Source organism: Phyllobates terribilis, unplaced genomic scaffold, assembly GCF_046119375.1.
Source record: "Phyllobates terribilis strain yellow unplaced genomic scaffold, ASM4611937v1 Scaffold_8__6_contigs__length_399053987, whole genome shotgun sequence".
NCBI lineage: Eukaryota > Metazoa > Chordata > Amphibia > Anura > Dendrobatidae > Phyllobates > Phyllobates terribilis.
Genome location: NW_027362768.1, coordinates 112646154 through 112659728, shown reverse-complemented (window position 1 = coordinate 112659728; position 13575 = coordinate 112646154). Strand labels below are relative to the sequence as shown.

The window sequence follows — 13575 nt, the reverse complement described above, 5'->3', positions numbered from 1 at the left end:
AAACGGTCAGCTCAAGCAGGTCTACCTAAAAGCATTATAGGACAAATGAGCCATTGGTTTTCAGGAGAATTGACCCCCAATTCAATTAAAGGGATAGTTTAAAGTTGGAAATTATCCCTTATCCACGGAAGAGCGGATAACTTCCTAATTGCAAGGTGTTTGACTGCTAAAACTTCCACCAATGCTGAGAACTTGGGATCTGAAGAACCCTGTGTGAATGAACGGTGGTTGATGATGCACATTGCTGCCTTATTCACTCTTATGGGAGTGCTTGGCTATCTCCACCAGTCCCATTAAGAATGAAAGAAGCGTCAGTGCACATGGCTGATATTCGCTCTACTCACACAGAGCTCTTCAAAACCCCAGTTCTCAGGATTGGTGGGGGTCCCAATGGTCGGAACCCAAACAATCAGGAAGTTATCCCCCTTTCCATTGATTGGGGATAATTTCCAAACTTGAGAATACCTCTTTAAAGGGTACATATAATTTCAAGAATAAGCTGTCCAGTGTGTGTTTTAGAGGAGTAACAATATTTCTTGCCATTATATGACTTTGATCTTGTAATTTCACCCACTTCCCCCTTTAGGTTGAAAAAAGAACTAGGTCCATCAAGTTCAACCTTTTTCCACCAATTATAAATTATTTGTCACTATGTTATCTATAACCCAAAAACTGGGATCGAACCAGGAACCTTTACAGGTTCTTTCTTTTAATTTGCAATCGACTCTGAGCTGGTGGGAGGAGGCTAGCTGCTAAGATGTCTCCTATAAACAGCAGAACCCAGGATTCCTGCTTGCTATTCCTTAGTTTGCACGCAGACAGAAGAAGCACCATGGAGAAAATTATACAGCAACAACTTTCTCTCCTCACCATAGAGTCTGACTTGTCTTGAGCAAGATAGAGTTGAGCATTTTTTTTTGGAAATTCAAGAGTTAGTGAGGATGGGAAGAAGTGTCTCATAAAAGGAGAAATAAGCAAAAGTTCATTGATATAATACAAAGTTTCTTCTTTTCAGTACCACTATTGTTGTATGCAATGTTTTTGAAAGTACAGGTCCTGCTTAAGAGAAATGACAAATATTTTACATAAAATCTATCTGTATATCTATCAAATAGAGGTAAAAAAGCAACACAGCTTCAGCAAGTTGATGCAAATCTTTAAAAACATTTCCAGAATTTATGTTCCCCTTTTTAATATCACTATTTTACTTTTCAAAATATCAACTGATCTCAGTTGCTGCACAATATCTAAGAAGGTCACTTTCATCTTGATCCTCATTCATCTCACATTTAATTCACTAAAGCTTGTTTCAATAAGCCATGAGAGAAGCAAGCGCTGTTTACATCTCTGCTCTTTGGGAAGATCCAATAGCGAAACTTGCAGAAGGAATATTTCTTTGGATCTTGCAGTGAATCAACCTGTGCCCATTAACCCCTTCAGATCCAGACATTTTTTTTTCTTTTTCTCCTCTTCTTCTAAAAGAAATTACTTTTTTTTATTTTTCCATCAATACAACCATATGAGAGGGACGACTTTTCGGTAGACCAGCCGTAGTTTTGAATGTCACCATTTACTTTACCAAATCATGTAGATAGAAACATGAATAAATTCTAAGTGATGTTAAATTGTAAAAAAAAAACCTGAAATTTTGCCATTGTTTTTCAGGTTTTGTTTTTACAGAGTTCATTGTGAAGTAAAATTATATTGGAAACACTCTCCATGTTTTATCATTACTGCTAAATTCCAAATTTCAAGTTTCTAAGTTGTCAAATATAACAGGTGGGAAATTTATTTTTCACTCTATTCCAGTTTTTGGGCATCAAAAAGTAATAAAATTTGGAGCAATGAATATTTGCAAAAAAATTCTACAACTTTTAGCTTCAGCCAGGTCGCTTTGCCATAAAAAATGGTTGGGGCTTAGAAAAAGGGGCAGGACCAAATTTATACTTAACATATATACTATAAGGTACAGATTTAATTTTCTGATACACACAGCTTGGATATGTGTAATATGTATTAATAGATGTGATCCTCTTAATTAACATGGCGCATCTTGTTCCAATAGGCGCTTGATGAATGATTGATAGATGAAATGGCAGTCTTGATAAATCTCCCTGAGTTATCTACAGATAAGCTCTATGCATATATTGTAACCCATATATGCACTTTTAAAACCAAATCCAATTTTTGTGACATTGGTACGTCAGTCGAAATGGACTTTCCAATTCGGAAGAGTCATCGCTCTTGTTGACTTATGACAGGAAAGAGTCAAGTCTTTACTGTGTGCGACACAATGTTAGAAATGTCAGTAGACAAAAAAAGTTCATAAGCTTACTTGAGGATATCAGAAGTCGGGCTACTTTAGGAACTAATGCGCTGCTGGTTATACACAATCTAGAACACTTGACTCCGTTATCTTTTTTGGTTGTTTAAAATTTCATGTGCAGAGGAATACATTCATCACTGCAGATAGTTGCTTTGCTTTCCTTGAGTTTTGACACTGAGAGCATAAAATAGTTGGATAAGATGTATTTCCTCATTGCAAATATTCTTCTGCTTTCATCTCTCTTACAACTGTTTATTAAGCACTTCAGGCAAAATTGCAGCAATGTCAGAAAGTATTTGAACTCAAGATGAACTGTAAAACCAGCAAATCAGAGAGGATCGGTAAATAAGGATTATTAGTAATAATATTAATTAAATTATCCTCTATAAAACTGTGGGAAAACTGCCAATAACGTATGAAAGAATGTAATGAGAGGATGTGCGCCATTTGCCCTCTATTTGGATTGTGACAGTATGATCTCATCATAGTAAATATGAAGCTAAACATCTCCACCAATCTGACGTAGTAGACAGGAGGAAATTAAATTACATTAGCTAGTTGTGCTATCATTGCTGAATTTTATGATTGTTGAATTTACTGTTCCTTGCTCGATATATTATGATGGCGATTACAAATAGAGAGGATCGCCTTAAGCACTTTGAAAGCATAATGAGTAGACATGAGAGAACCCGAACTTAAAAGTTCGGGGTTCATAATGGACAGTTGGTGTCCAGTGCTAAATGCCGAACACGGACTTCTCCTGGAAGTCAGCTGCAATGTCGGGAGTTTTAGGGAAAGTCCGGGAGGAGAGAGAATTTTCCAGCTCGAAAGTTTGGGTCCCCATTGTTTTCAATGGGGTTCGGGTTCTGGTTTAAGTTTGGATACAGCTCTGGTATCCAAACCAAACTTTGGAAGTTCAGGTCGGTACCAGAACCTGAACTTCCAAGGGTCAACTCATCCCTAATAATGAGAGCATAATTTGAGACCCCACAATGTTTGACACTTAATATTATTTTAAATAAAAAGATTGTGCACATATTAAATATATCAATATTTTACCACTGCTCTCGCTGGGTGGCATACACGATCTCCGAACTCATGATCTCCGAACTCACGATTTCCGCACTCACGATTTCCGCACACACGATCTCCACACACACAATCTCCGCACACACGATCTCCGCACACAAGATCTCCGCACACAAGATCTCTGCACACAAGATCTCCCCACTCACAATCTCCCCACTCGCGATTTCCGCACTTGCGATTTCCGCACTTGTGATCTCCGCACTCACGATCTGCTCACTCACGATCTCCACACTCACGATCTCCACACTCACGATCTCCACACACACAATCTCCGCACACACGATCTCCGCACACACGATCTCCGCACACAAGATCTCCGTACTCAAGATCTCCGCACTCACGCACACCTGCACTTTCAGGAACAACTCAATACACACTGGGCAGCTTCCCTGGCCAAAGATCTGTTGTTGTTTTCAATGTAAGTGAGCTACACGAGAGTGAATTGTTACAGCAGTATCTATGTATGTTACAAACCTTCAAAGAAAGCCAAATAGAGCTTTTAAGGCACCTGTATAACTTTATTCTAGGGTTACTTCACCAAAGACTATCCTAAAACAACTTCTTTAATTCTTTCATTGCTGTAATAGTACTTAAAACCGAAGTTTTACCTGGCAGAGAATCTTGTAGAGAGAGAAATCCCAAAAATCTTTCCACCGTGAACCACAAAAAATAAGCGAAAACTCCATCAAAAAACGGGTAAACCCTGTGCAAAACCATCCATATCACAGCTTTATCTCACCCTTACTATAAACCCTGTACTGTTGGTAAAGAAGATAATTTATACTAACTTCAAAATATTAAATGGGGAATAAAATGTGGGGTCCTAAAGAAATTTGTCAACATTTTGTAAACATCGGCATATAGTGTTACATATCAGTACATGGTTAATAATTTTTGTCAAGTTTTACTCACAGCCAGATACATTGCTCCGTATATACTGAGAGCTGCTTCTTTGGATGGAAATGTTCTCCTTGCTTTGAGTACAAGGTCTGGATTTCCAGTGCAAGCATTGGCATCTGTGATGAACTGTGTAAGCTGGTGGCAACCAAGTGCCGTGTAGTTGGGTTTACAAATTGTAAGAAAATGTGGTGCCAAGTTCCCTGTAACAACTTGTCCAGCATTTACAAATATATCCGTAGCAAATAGTCCAAAAGTATAAATCCCTGCAAAAGAAGGAAAGAAAAGAGCTTATGAATGAAATATTCATTGTAAGTTCTATATAAATATAAAGCATTGATTAGCTAAAGGGAATATGGATTATATCATGTCTGTAAATCCATACAAGCCCCACAGGAACTTAGTGCCCTGGGTCTCGTGTTCTCTAAAACTGCAGTATATGTACCCCAGACACACACCATGTTCCTCCAGCATATATTTGCTGGTGCAACACATTGTACAGTCATAGACTTGGGGTTTTAAATTTTTACTTAATTTGAGTAAGGTTTGCTTTTAAAGCAGTGCCCCCAATTCACATTGGTAGAACATCCCTGTGAGACTATGGAAACCTAAAGTAAAAATTGTATCTATGTATTTTGTAGCTGATGATTAGATATTATTAGTTGGGTATCACTTGCAACTTCGTGTGAGCAATAAGTTTTTATTAATTGGGTATTATTTATCACTTAAGTTTTTAATTATCACAATAAGTTTGTAAAAGTTTTAAATCCATCCTACCAATTTTTTAATGCAGACCTATGTGTCTTCATGGTTACAGACTACAAAAAAACCACACAAACATACCCATCATTGTATCCTGATGTGCCTTCTTTTCTACGGACAGTAACCTAGACATAAGCAAGGGGGTGATGCTCTCTGTTCATACAGTAATATGTAAATGTTTTAGGCAGATGTGGATAAAATGCCGAAATGTAAGAATGCTTTCAAAAATGTAAAGTGTTAATAATTTATTTTTATCAAATAACAAAATGCAAAGTTAATGAACTAAAGAGAAATTTAACCATATCAACATTTGGTGTGAACATTATTTGCCTTCAAAATAGCCTCAAAGCGTCAATTCTTTTAGGTACATGTGCACACAATTTTTAAAGGCATTTGGCAGGAAGGTTATTTCAAACATCTTGTAGAAGTAACCACAGATCTTCTGTGGATGTCGCTTGTGCAAATCCTTCTGTCTCTTCAAATAATTCCAGATAGACTCTGTGATGTTGATATCAGGGCTCTGAGGGTCCATATCATCACTTCCAGGACTCAGGATTAAGATCTCTCACTTGTTCACTCACTTTGCATTTTGTTAATTGAAAAAAAAAATATTAACACTTATATTATTTTAAAACATTCATACTTTTCAGTATTTTTCCATACCTGCCTAAAACTTTTAACATATATACAGTCATGACCGAAAGTGTTGGTACGTTTGAAATTCTTCCAGAAAATGAAGTATTTCTCTGAGAAAATTAGTGCAATTTCATGTTTTGTTAAACACATGTTTAATTGTTTATTTCCTTTGTGTGTATTGGAACAACACAAAAAAAAAAAACAGAAAAAAAAGGCAAATTGGACATAATTTCACTCAAAATCACAAAAATGGCTTTTTACACTTCTTACCTGTCAATTTGAAGCACTTTCTTTTGCAAACTGCTCCTGGTCTCTCATATTTGAAGGCGCCTTCTCCCAACAGCAATTTTAAGATTTCAATTTTCCTTTTTTTGTGATTTTTTTCAATATGCACAAAGGAAATAAACATGTGTATAACAAAATATATGTAATTGCAATTATTTTCTGGGAAAAACACAATTTTCTGGAACAATTTTAAGGTTTACCAACACTTTCGGCCATAACAGTATATATAAATAAATATATGTGTCACCCTGGCCTGGATGCCACAAAATGTAATAAAGCTGTGTCTGAGAGCAAGGGGGAGGTTCTCTAGTCAGGGGAACATTAGCATGCAGTACCTCCTGTCTCAGGCAAGTAGGGGGAGCAGGATGCCCCTATAAAAGCTGGTGCTGGGGGCAGGGTTAGTGAGAACTGGATGGCCTGTCTCAACACTGAGACTTGTCCCGGAGCAGAGCAGGGACAGAAAGTTGTATTGCACCTAAGAGGAAGTGTGGCAGGAGGAGAGCCACAAGCCAGAGACAAGAGGCGAAGTGAGCCTGTCTTGGCAGATAAAGGACTTAATTTACCAGACTTTGGTGTCTGAGGCTGGGAGGATTCCATATCCTACAGCAGATAACCAGTCCGCAGGGGACTGTATATTCCTTGGCCTAAGAAGCCTGGAGGCTCTGCCACAACAGGAGGGACCAGTAAAGCCGTACCAGGCCGGGAGCAGAAAGGAACCCACGTCGTAGGCCATACAGGCGAGAGTACACGGAAAGCTCGGAAACGTGGGCTGTTACCCTATCAGGAGGAGATAGCCAGAAGGAGCGCAGAAAGCACGGTAGGCCTACACCCTCTCCCTGACCAGGGCCAATTTCCCCATTGCTCTCAGACATCCAGGTCCCCTCCTAGCCGGGACTGTTTATGGGTCAGTTTACCTGTTTTAGTAAAGACCGTGGACTGGAACCTGTTGTCTGTGTGCTCCTTCGCGCCTCCAGCACTACCGGTACTGGGACTCTCACCACCATCACTCCCACCATCCATTATACTGCCCTGGGGCCGCACTCTTCCCGTGGGGAGTCACACTACCCTAGATGCACACCTCATCAGCCCCAGCGGTCTGCATGCAGCGGCGGTTCCTAATAACCGCAATCCACGGGTGGCGTAGTCGGACATAATCATCAGCACATAACGGACTACCACTGGCCTGACCACCCTGAGCCACGGAACCGGGTCGCCACTACTACTCCCATCGTTCCCCTACTGCCCGGCTCCGAGTGCCCCACGGCCCAGGGGTCGAGTCATATATATAGAATAGAATAGCATCTAAACATCCTCCAAAAGCAACTTCTCCCAACGATGCAGGAGCAATTTGGTGATGAACAATGCTTTTTCCAACATGATGGAGACCAAGTAACAAGACAAAAGTGATAATAAAATATCCTGGTGAACTAATTAAAATTTTAAGTCCATGGCCAGGAGACTCCCCAGATCTCAACCCTATTGAGAAACTATGATAAATCCTCAAAATGTGAGAAGACAAACAAAATCACAGACACAAGCACTTATTAGACAAAAATGGGCTGTCATGAGTCAGGATTTGGCCCAGAAGCTGATATCCAGCATGTCAGGGAAAATTGTAGAAGTCTTCAAAAAAAAAAAAAAGTCAACATGGTAAATATTGAATCTTTGCATAAAATTGATGTATTTGTCAATAAAAGTTTTAAAACTTATTAAATATTGATAATTGTACTTCAATAACCATAGAAAGAGCTGACAAAAAGATAAAAAAATATTGAAGCAGCAAACTTTGTGAAAACCATAATTTGTGTCAGTATAAAAACACATACAGTACAGACCAAAAGTTTGGACACACCTTCTCATTTAAAGATTTTTTTGTATTTTCATGACTATGAAAATTGTACATTCACACTGAAGGCATCAAAACTATGAATTCACACATGTGGAATTATATACTTAACAAAAAAGTGTGAAACAACTGAAAATATGTCTCATATTCTAGGTTCTTCAAAGTAGCCAACTTTTGCTTTGATGACTGCTTTGCACACTCTTGGCATTCTCTTGATGAGCTTCAAGAGGTAGTCACCGGAAATGGTCTTCAAACAATCTTGAAGGAGTTCCCAGGGATGCTTAGCACTTGTTGGCCCTTTGCCTTCACTCTGCGGTCCAGCTCACCCCAAACCATATCGATTGGGTTCAGGTCTTGTGACTGTGGAGGCCAGGTCATCTGGCGTAGCACCCCATCACTCTCTTTCTTGGTCAAATAGCCCTTAAACAGCCTGGAGGTGTGTTTGGGGCCATTGTCCTGTTGAAAAATAAATGATGGTCCAACTAAATGCAAACCGGATGGAATAGCATGTCGCTGCAAGATGCTGTCGTAGCCATGCTGGTTCAGTATGCCTTCAATTTTGAATAAATCCCCAACAGTGTCACCAGCAAAGCACCCCCATACCATCACACCTCTTCCTCCATGCTTCACGGTGGGAACCAGGCATGTAGAGTCCATCCGTTCACCTTTTCTGTGTCGCACAAAGACACGGTGGTTGGAACCAAAGATCTCAAATTTGGACTCATCAGACCAAAGCACAGATTTCCACTGGTCTAATGTCCATTCCTTGTGTTCTTTAGCCCAAACAAGTCTCTTCTGCTTGTTGCCTGTCCTTAGCAGTGGTTTCCTAGCAGCTATTTTACCATGAAGGCCTGCTGCACAAAGTCTCCTCTTAACAGTTGTTATAGAGATGTGTCTGCTGCTACAACTCAGTGTGGCATTGACCTGGTCTCTAATCTGAGCTGCTGTTAACCTGCGATTTCGGAGGCTGGTGACTCGGATAAACTTATCCTCAGAAGCAGAGGTGACTCTTGGTCTTCCTTTACTGGGGCGGTCCTCATGTGAGCCAGTTTCTTCGTAGCGCTTTATGGTTTTTGCAACTGCACTTGGGGACACTTTCAAAGTTTTCCCAATTTTTCGCACTGACTGACTTTCATTTCTTAAAGTAATGATGGCCACTCGTTTTTCTTTACTTAGCTGCTTTTTTCTTGCCATAATACAAATTCTAACAGTCTATTCAGTAGGACTATGAGCTGTGTATCCACCAGACTTCTGCACAACACAACTGATGGTCCCAACCCCATTTATAAGGCAAGAAATCCCACTTATTAAACCTGACAGGGCACACCTGTGAAGTGAAAACCATTTCCGTTGACTACCTCTTGAAGCTCATCAAGAGAATGCCAAGAGTGTGCAAAGCAGTCATCAAAGCAAAAGGTGGCTACTTTGAAGAACCTAGAATATAAGACTTATTTTCAGTTTTTTCACACTTTTATGTTAAGTATATAATTCCACATGTGTTAATTCATAGTTTTGATGCCTTCAGTGTGAATGTACAATTTTCATAGTCATGAAAATACAGAAAAATCTTTAAATGAGAAGGTGTGTCCAAACTTTTGGTCTGTACTGTATATCAATAATTTTTACTAGGGATCAGAGACTGATGTTTCTTTGTGATGCTGGTGTAGTGCTAATTGTGTTCTGTCTATAGTAGTGAGCTGTAATATTTAATACAAGCACTTGGATCTCTGGCGTGAGTATAGTATATGATAATATGGGCCCATATACTGTACTTCAGTATGCTTCTGATTTTATACATAGTGTAGCTATGGGTAGGACTGGGTTAAATCCTAGCACTGCATGTCTTAATTAGAAGTACCCGGCTAGCTTTGTCTAAGAACCAAGAAATGGGTTTACCTTGTGACAGTCTGTTGGATGTTGAGCAGAGTTGTGTGTCTTCAAGCTGGTGAGTGACCAGTCAAAATGTGAGCTATAACTAGGAGAGAAACATGCCATGGTCTCTCTCTGAATGGAGTCTGTACGGATCAGCTAGGAAAGCTGAGAAGTTTGTGTGTTGGAGTTGCAGAGTAATGTGTGGAAGCTTTATCCTGTTCACTGTGAATTGTGCATGGAGTTGAACAATTCTGAATTGTAATCTGTTCGGGTGAGCCTGCACTGACATATATGTGCCTGCTGAATGAACTATTTATTTGCTGTTATACTTTTGTGCCCAGAAAATTTCAGATTTGAATCCCTTAGAGTTTTACTAAAGTAATAAAACTGCACGTTTGGACCAAATCACATTGCCTGTGTGAACGCTACCTAGTGCCCTCCTGAGAGAGTGAATCCCTACAATAGGCGCACATGTTTTTTTTTTCTCATGGGTTGTTACAGAACTCTTCAGAAAAAATGGTATTAAAGAGGTATAACAAAATATATGTTTATTATTAAATTCACTAGAATATCCCCTCAGGTCATAATAGACTTATCTGGATGTAAAACAATTATTTAAAAAAAAATCTGTGTACATTATTTAAATATATTTCTAAGTCATAATTTATATTTAAGCTTTCGGTTTTTAAGCTTTTTCAGCTCTTAAATGGAAATGAGAGTACATCTTCATATTTCAGGCTTTTATTGCAAAAGATAATCCCTGTAACTGAGCCATGAGAGAAAAAAAAGGATGATGACATTTCTTTCACAGTTTAACCCCTTTACCCCGGAGGGTGGTTTGCACGTTAATGACCAGGCCAATTTTTACAATTCTGACCACTGTCACTTTATGAGGTAATTACTCTGGAACGCTTCGACGGATCCCCCTGATTCTGAGACTGTTTTTTCGTGACATATTGTACTTCATGATTGTGGTAAAATTTCTTTGATATCACTTGTGTTTATTTGTGAAAAAAACAGAAATTTGGCGAAAATTTTGCAATTTTCAAAATTTGAATTTTTATGCCCTTAAATCAGAGAGATATGTTACACAAAATAGTTAATAAATAACATTTCCCACATGTCTACTTTACATCAGCACAATTTTGGAACCAAAATTTTTTTTATTGGGGAGCTATAAGGGTTAAAAGTTGACCAGCGATTTCTAATTTTTCCAACAAAATTTACAAAACCATTTTTTTAGGGACCACATCATATTTAAAGTCACTTTGAGGGGTCTTTATGACAGAAAATACCCAAAAGTGACACCATTCTAAAAACTGCACCCCTCAAGGTGCTTAAAACCGCATTCTAGAACTTTATTAACCATTCAGGTGCTTCACAGGAATTTTTGGAATGTGGAAGAAAAAAATTAACATTTAACTTTTTTCACAAAAATGTTACTTTAGACCCAATTTTTTTTATTTTCGCAGGGGTAAAACGAAAAAATGGACCCCAAAATTTGTTGCGCAATTTCTCCTGAGTAAGCAGATACCCCATATGTGGGGGAAAACCACTGTTTGGGCGCACGGCAGGGTTCGGAAGGGAAGGAGCGCCATTTGACTTTTTGAAGGTAAAATTTGCTTGAATAATTTGCGGACGCCATGCTGCATTTGGGGAGCCCCTGATGTGCCTAAACAGTGGAAACCCCCCACAAGTGACACCATTTTGGAAACTAGACCCCTAAGGGAACTTATCTAGATGTGTGGTGAGCACATTGAACCCCAGGTGCTTCACAGAAGTTTATAACATTGAGCCGTAAAAATAAAATTTTCACATTTTTCCCACAAAAATGTTTTTCAGTCCCCACTTTTGCATTTTCATAAGGGTAACAGGAGAAATTGCACCATGCAGTTTGTTGTTCAATTTCTCCTGCATAAGCAGATACCCCACATGTGGGGGAAAACCACTGTTTGGGCGCACGGCAGGGTTCGGAAGGGAAGGAGCACTGTGTGACTTTTTGAACGCAAAATTGTCTGGAATCGAGAGCGGACGCCATGTCGCGTTTGAAGAGCCCCTGATGTGCCTAAATAGTTGAAACCCCCCACAAGTGACCCCATTTTGGAAACTACACCCCTCAATGATTTTATCAAGGGGTATAGTGAACATTTTGAACCCAGAGGTACGACACAGAATTTGATGACATTAGGTCATCATATTGAGTAAGTTGTCATTAGTCTTGAGCGCAAGTGCTTGCTACTTGAGTTTGCATCGGGTACTCAGGTATGCACCATGTATGACGGGTGCTCAAGTGAAATGCTCGAGTCCCCGCCCGCATGTTTCACGGTTATTAGACACCCCAAAAAAAAATGCGGGGATCGCTCGAGCATGGCAGGCTATCCCCGCAAGGTTTTTTTGGCCGCGAAGCATATGGGGCGGAGACTCGAGCACCCGCAATACTCAATGCATGCCCGAGCACCCGATGCAATCTCAAGTAGCGAGCACTTGCGTTCAACACTAGTTGCCATATCGGCATTTTTTTTTAATAAAAAAAAAAAAAAACAACCCTAACCCTACCCTAGTCCAACCCTGACCCCAACCCTAACATTAGCACAACCCTAACCCCAACCCCAGCCCTAGCGTTTATTTTTTACGCCGTTCCTCGTGCGGTATAAGTGATGAGATTATTTTATTCTTCAGGTCGATGCGACTACAGGGATACCAGAATCGTATCGGGTTTTTATGACTGACAGCTGTCACACACTAAAAGACACATATTTTGTAAAATCTAATTTTTGCATCGCCATATTTTGAGAGCTATAATTTTTCCATATTTTGGCCAACAGAGTCATGTGATGCCTTGTTTTTTGCGGGACAAGTTGACGTTTTTATTGGTGCCATTTTCAGGCACGTGACATAGTTTGATCGCTTTCTATTCCAGCTTTTGGGAGGCAGAATAAACAAAAACCAACAATTCAGGAATTGTTTTTTTTATTATTTTTTTATTCTACTCTGCGTGTGGTAAAATTGATAAGGTAGCTTTATTCTTCGGGTCAGTACGTTTACAGAGGTACCACATTTATATAGTTTTGCTATGTTTTGGCGCTTTTACACAATAAAAGTCATTTTATAGAAAAAATAATTTTTTTGCATCGCTTTATTCTGAGAGCTATAACTTTTAGATTTTTCGGATGATGGAGCTGTATGGCAGCTTGTTTTTTGCGGGACAAGATGACATTTTCAGCGGTACCATTTTTATTTGCATTCGTCTTTTTGATCGCGTGTTATTTCATTTTTTGTTTGGCGGAATGATGATAAAGCATTGTTTTTTGCTTCGTTTTTTATTTTATTTTTTTACCGTGTTCACTGAAGGGGTTAACTAGTGGGACAGTTTAATAGGTCGGGTCGTTCCAGATGCAGGGATACCAAATATGTGTACTTTTATTGTTTTTGTTTTTTTTTTCATAATATTTATTGATGGGTACATTATATTTTTACTTTTGGTGGATTATTTATTTATTTATTTTTTTAATATTTTTACAATTTTTTTTTTTTTTTTTTTTCACTTTCTGAGAGTTTTTACACTTTTTTACTTTGTCCCACTCTGGGACTTTCACTTTTTTTATTCTGATCGCCTGCATAGCATAGGGATGGAGCACCATCCCTGTGCTATGCAGGCAGTCAGTGCTGCACAGCGAGACGATTGTTTGCTCATGCACTGCGCATGAGCAAACAATCTTCCTGCTGTATAGTGACCCGGGAAGCCGCGGCAGACAGCGCTGGAGGCCGGAAGAGGAGGTGAGTGTTGCGGTCAACTCCCCTTAGCCACCGTAATGCTGCGATCGACTTCGATCGCAGCATTGCGGGGGTTAATGTGCCGGGA

General features: G+C 39.4%; 1 protein-coding gene across 1 annotated transcript in view; it reads right to left on the bottom strand.

Annotated features, from left to right (window-relative positions):
* The window catches only part of PLPPR5 (phospholipid phosphatase related 5), a 314497-nt gene that overhangs the window by 152512 nt on the left and 148410 nt on the right, over positions 1 to 13575 (bottom strand). The window contains exon 3 of the mRNA XM_073643231.1: positions 4328 to 4578. Within this exon, the coding sequence (XP_073499332.1) occupies positions 4328 to 4578 (251 nt within the window). The remainder of the gene's footprint in view (positions 1 to 4327; positions 4579 to 13575) is intronic.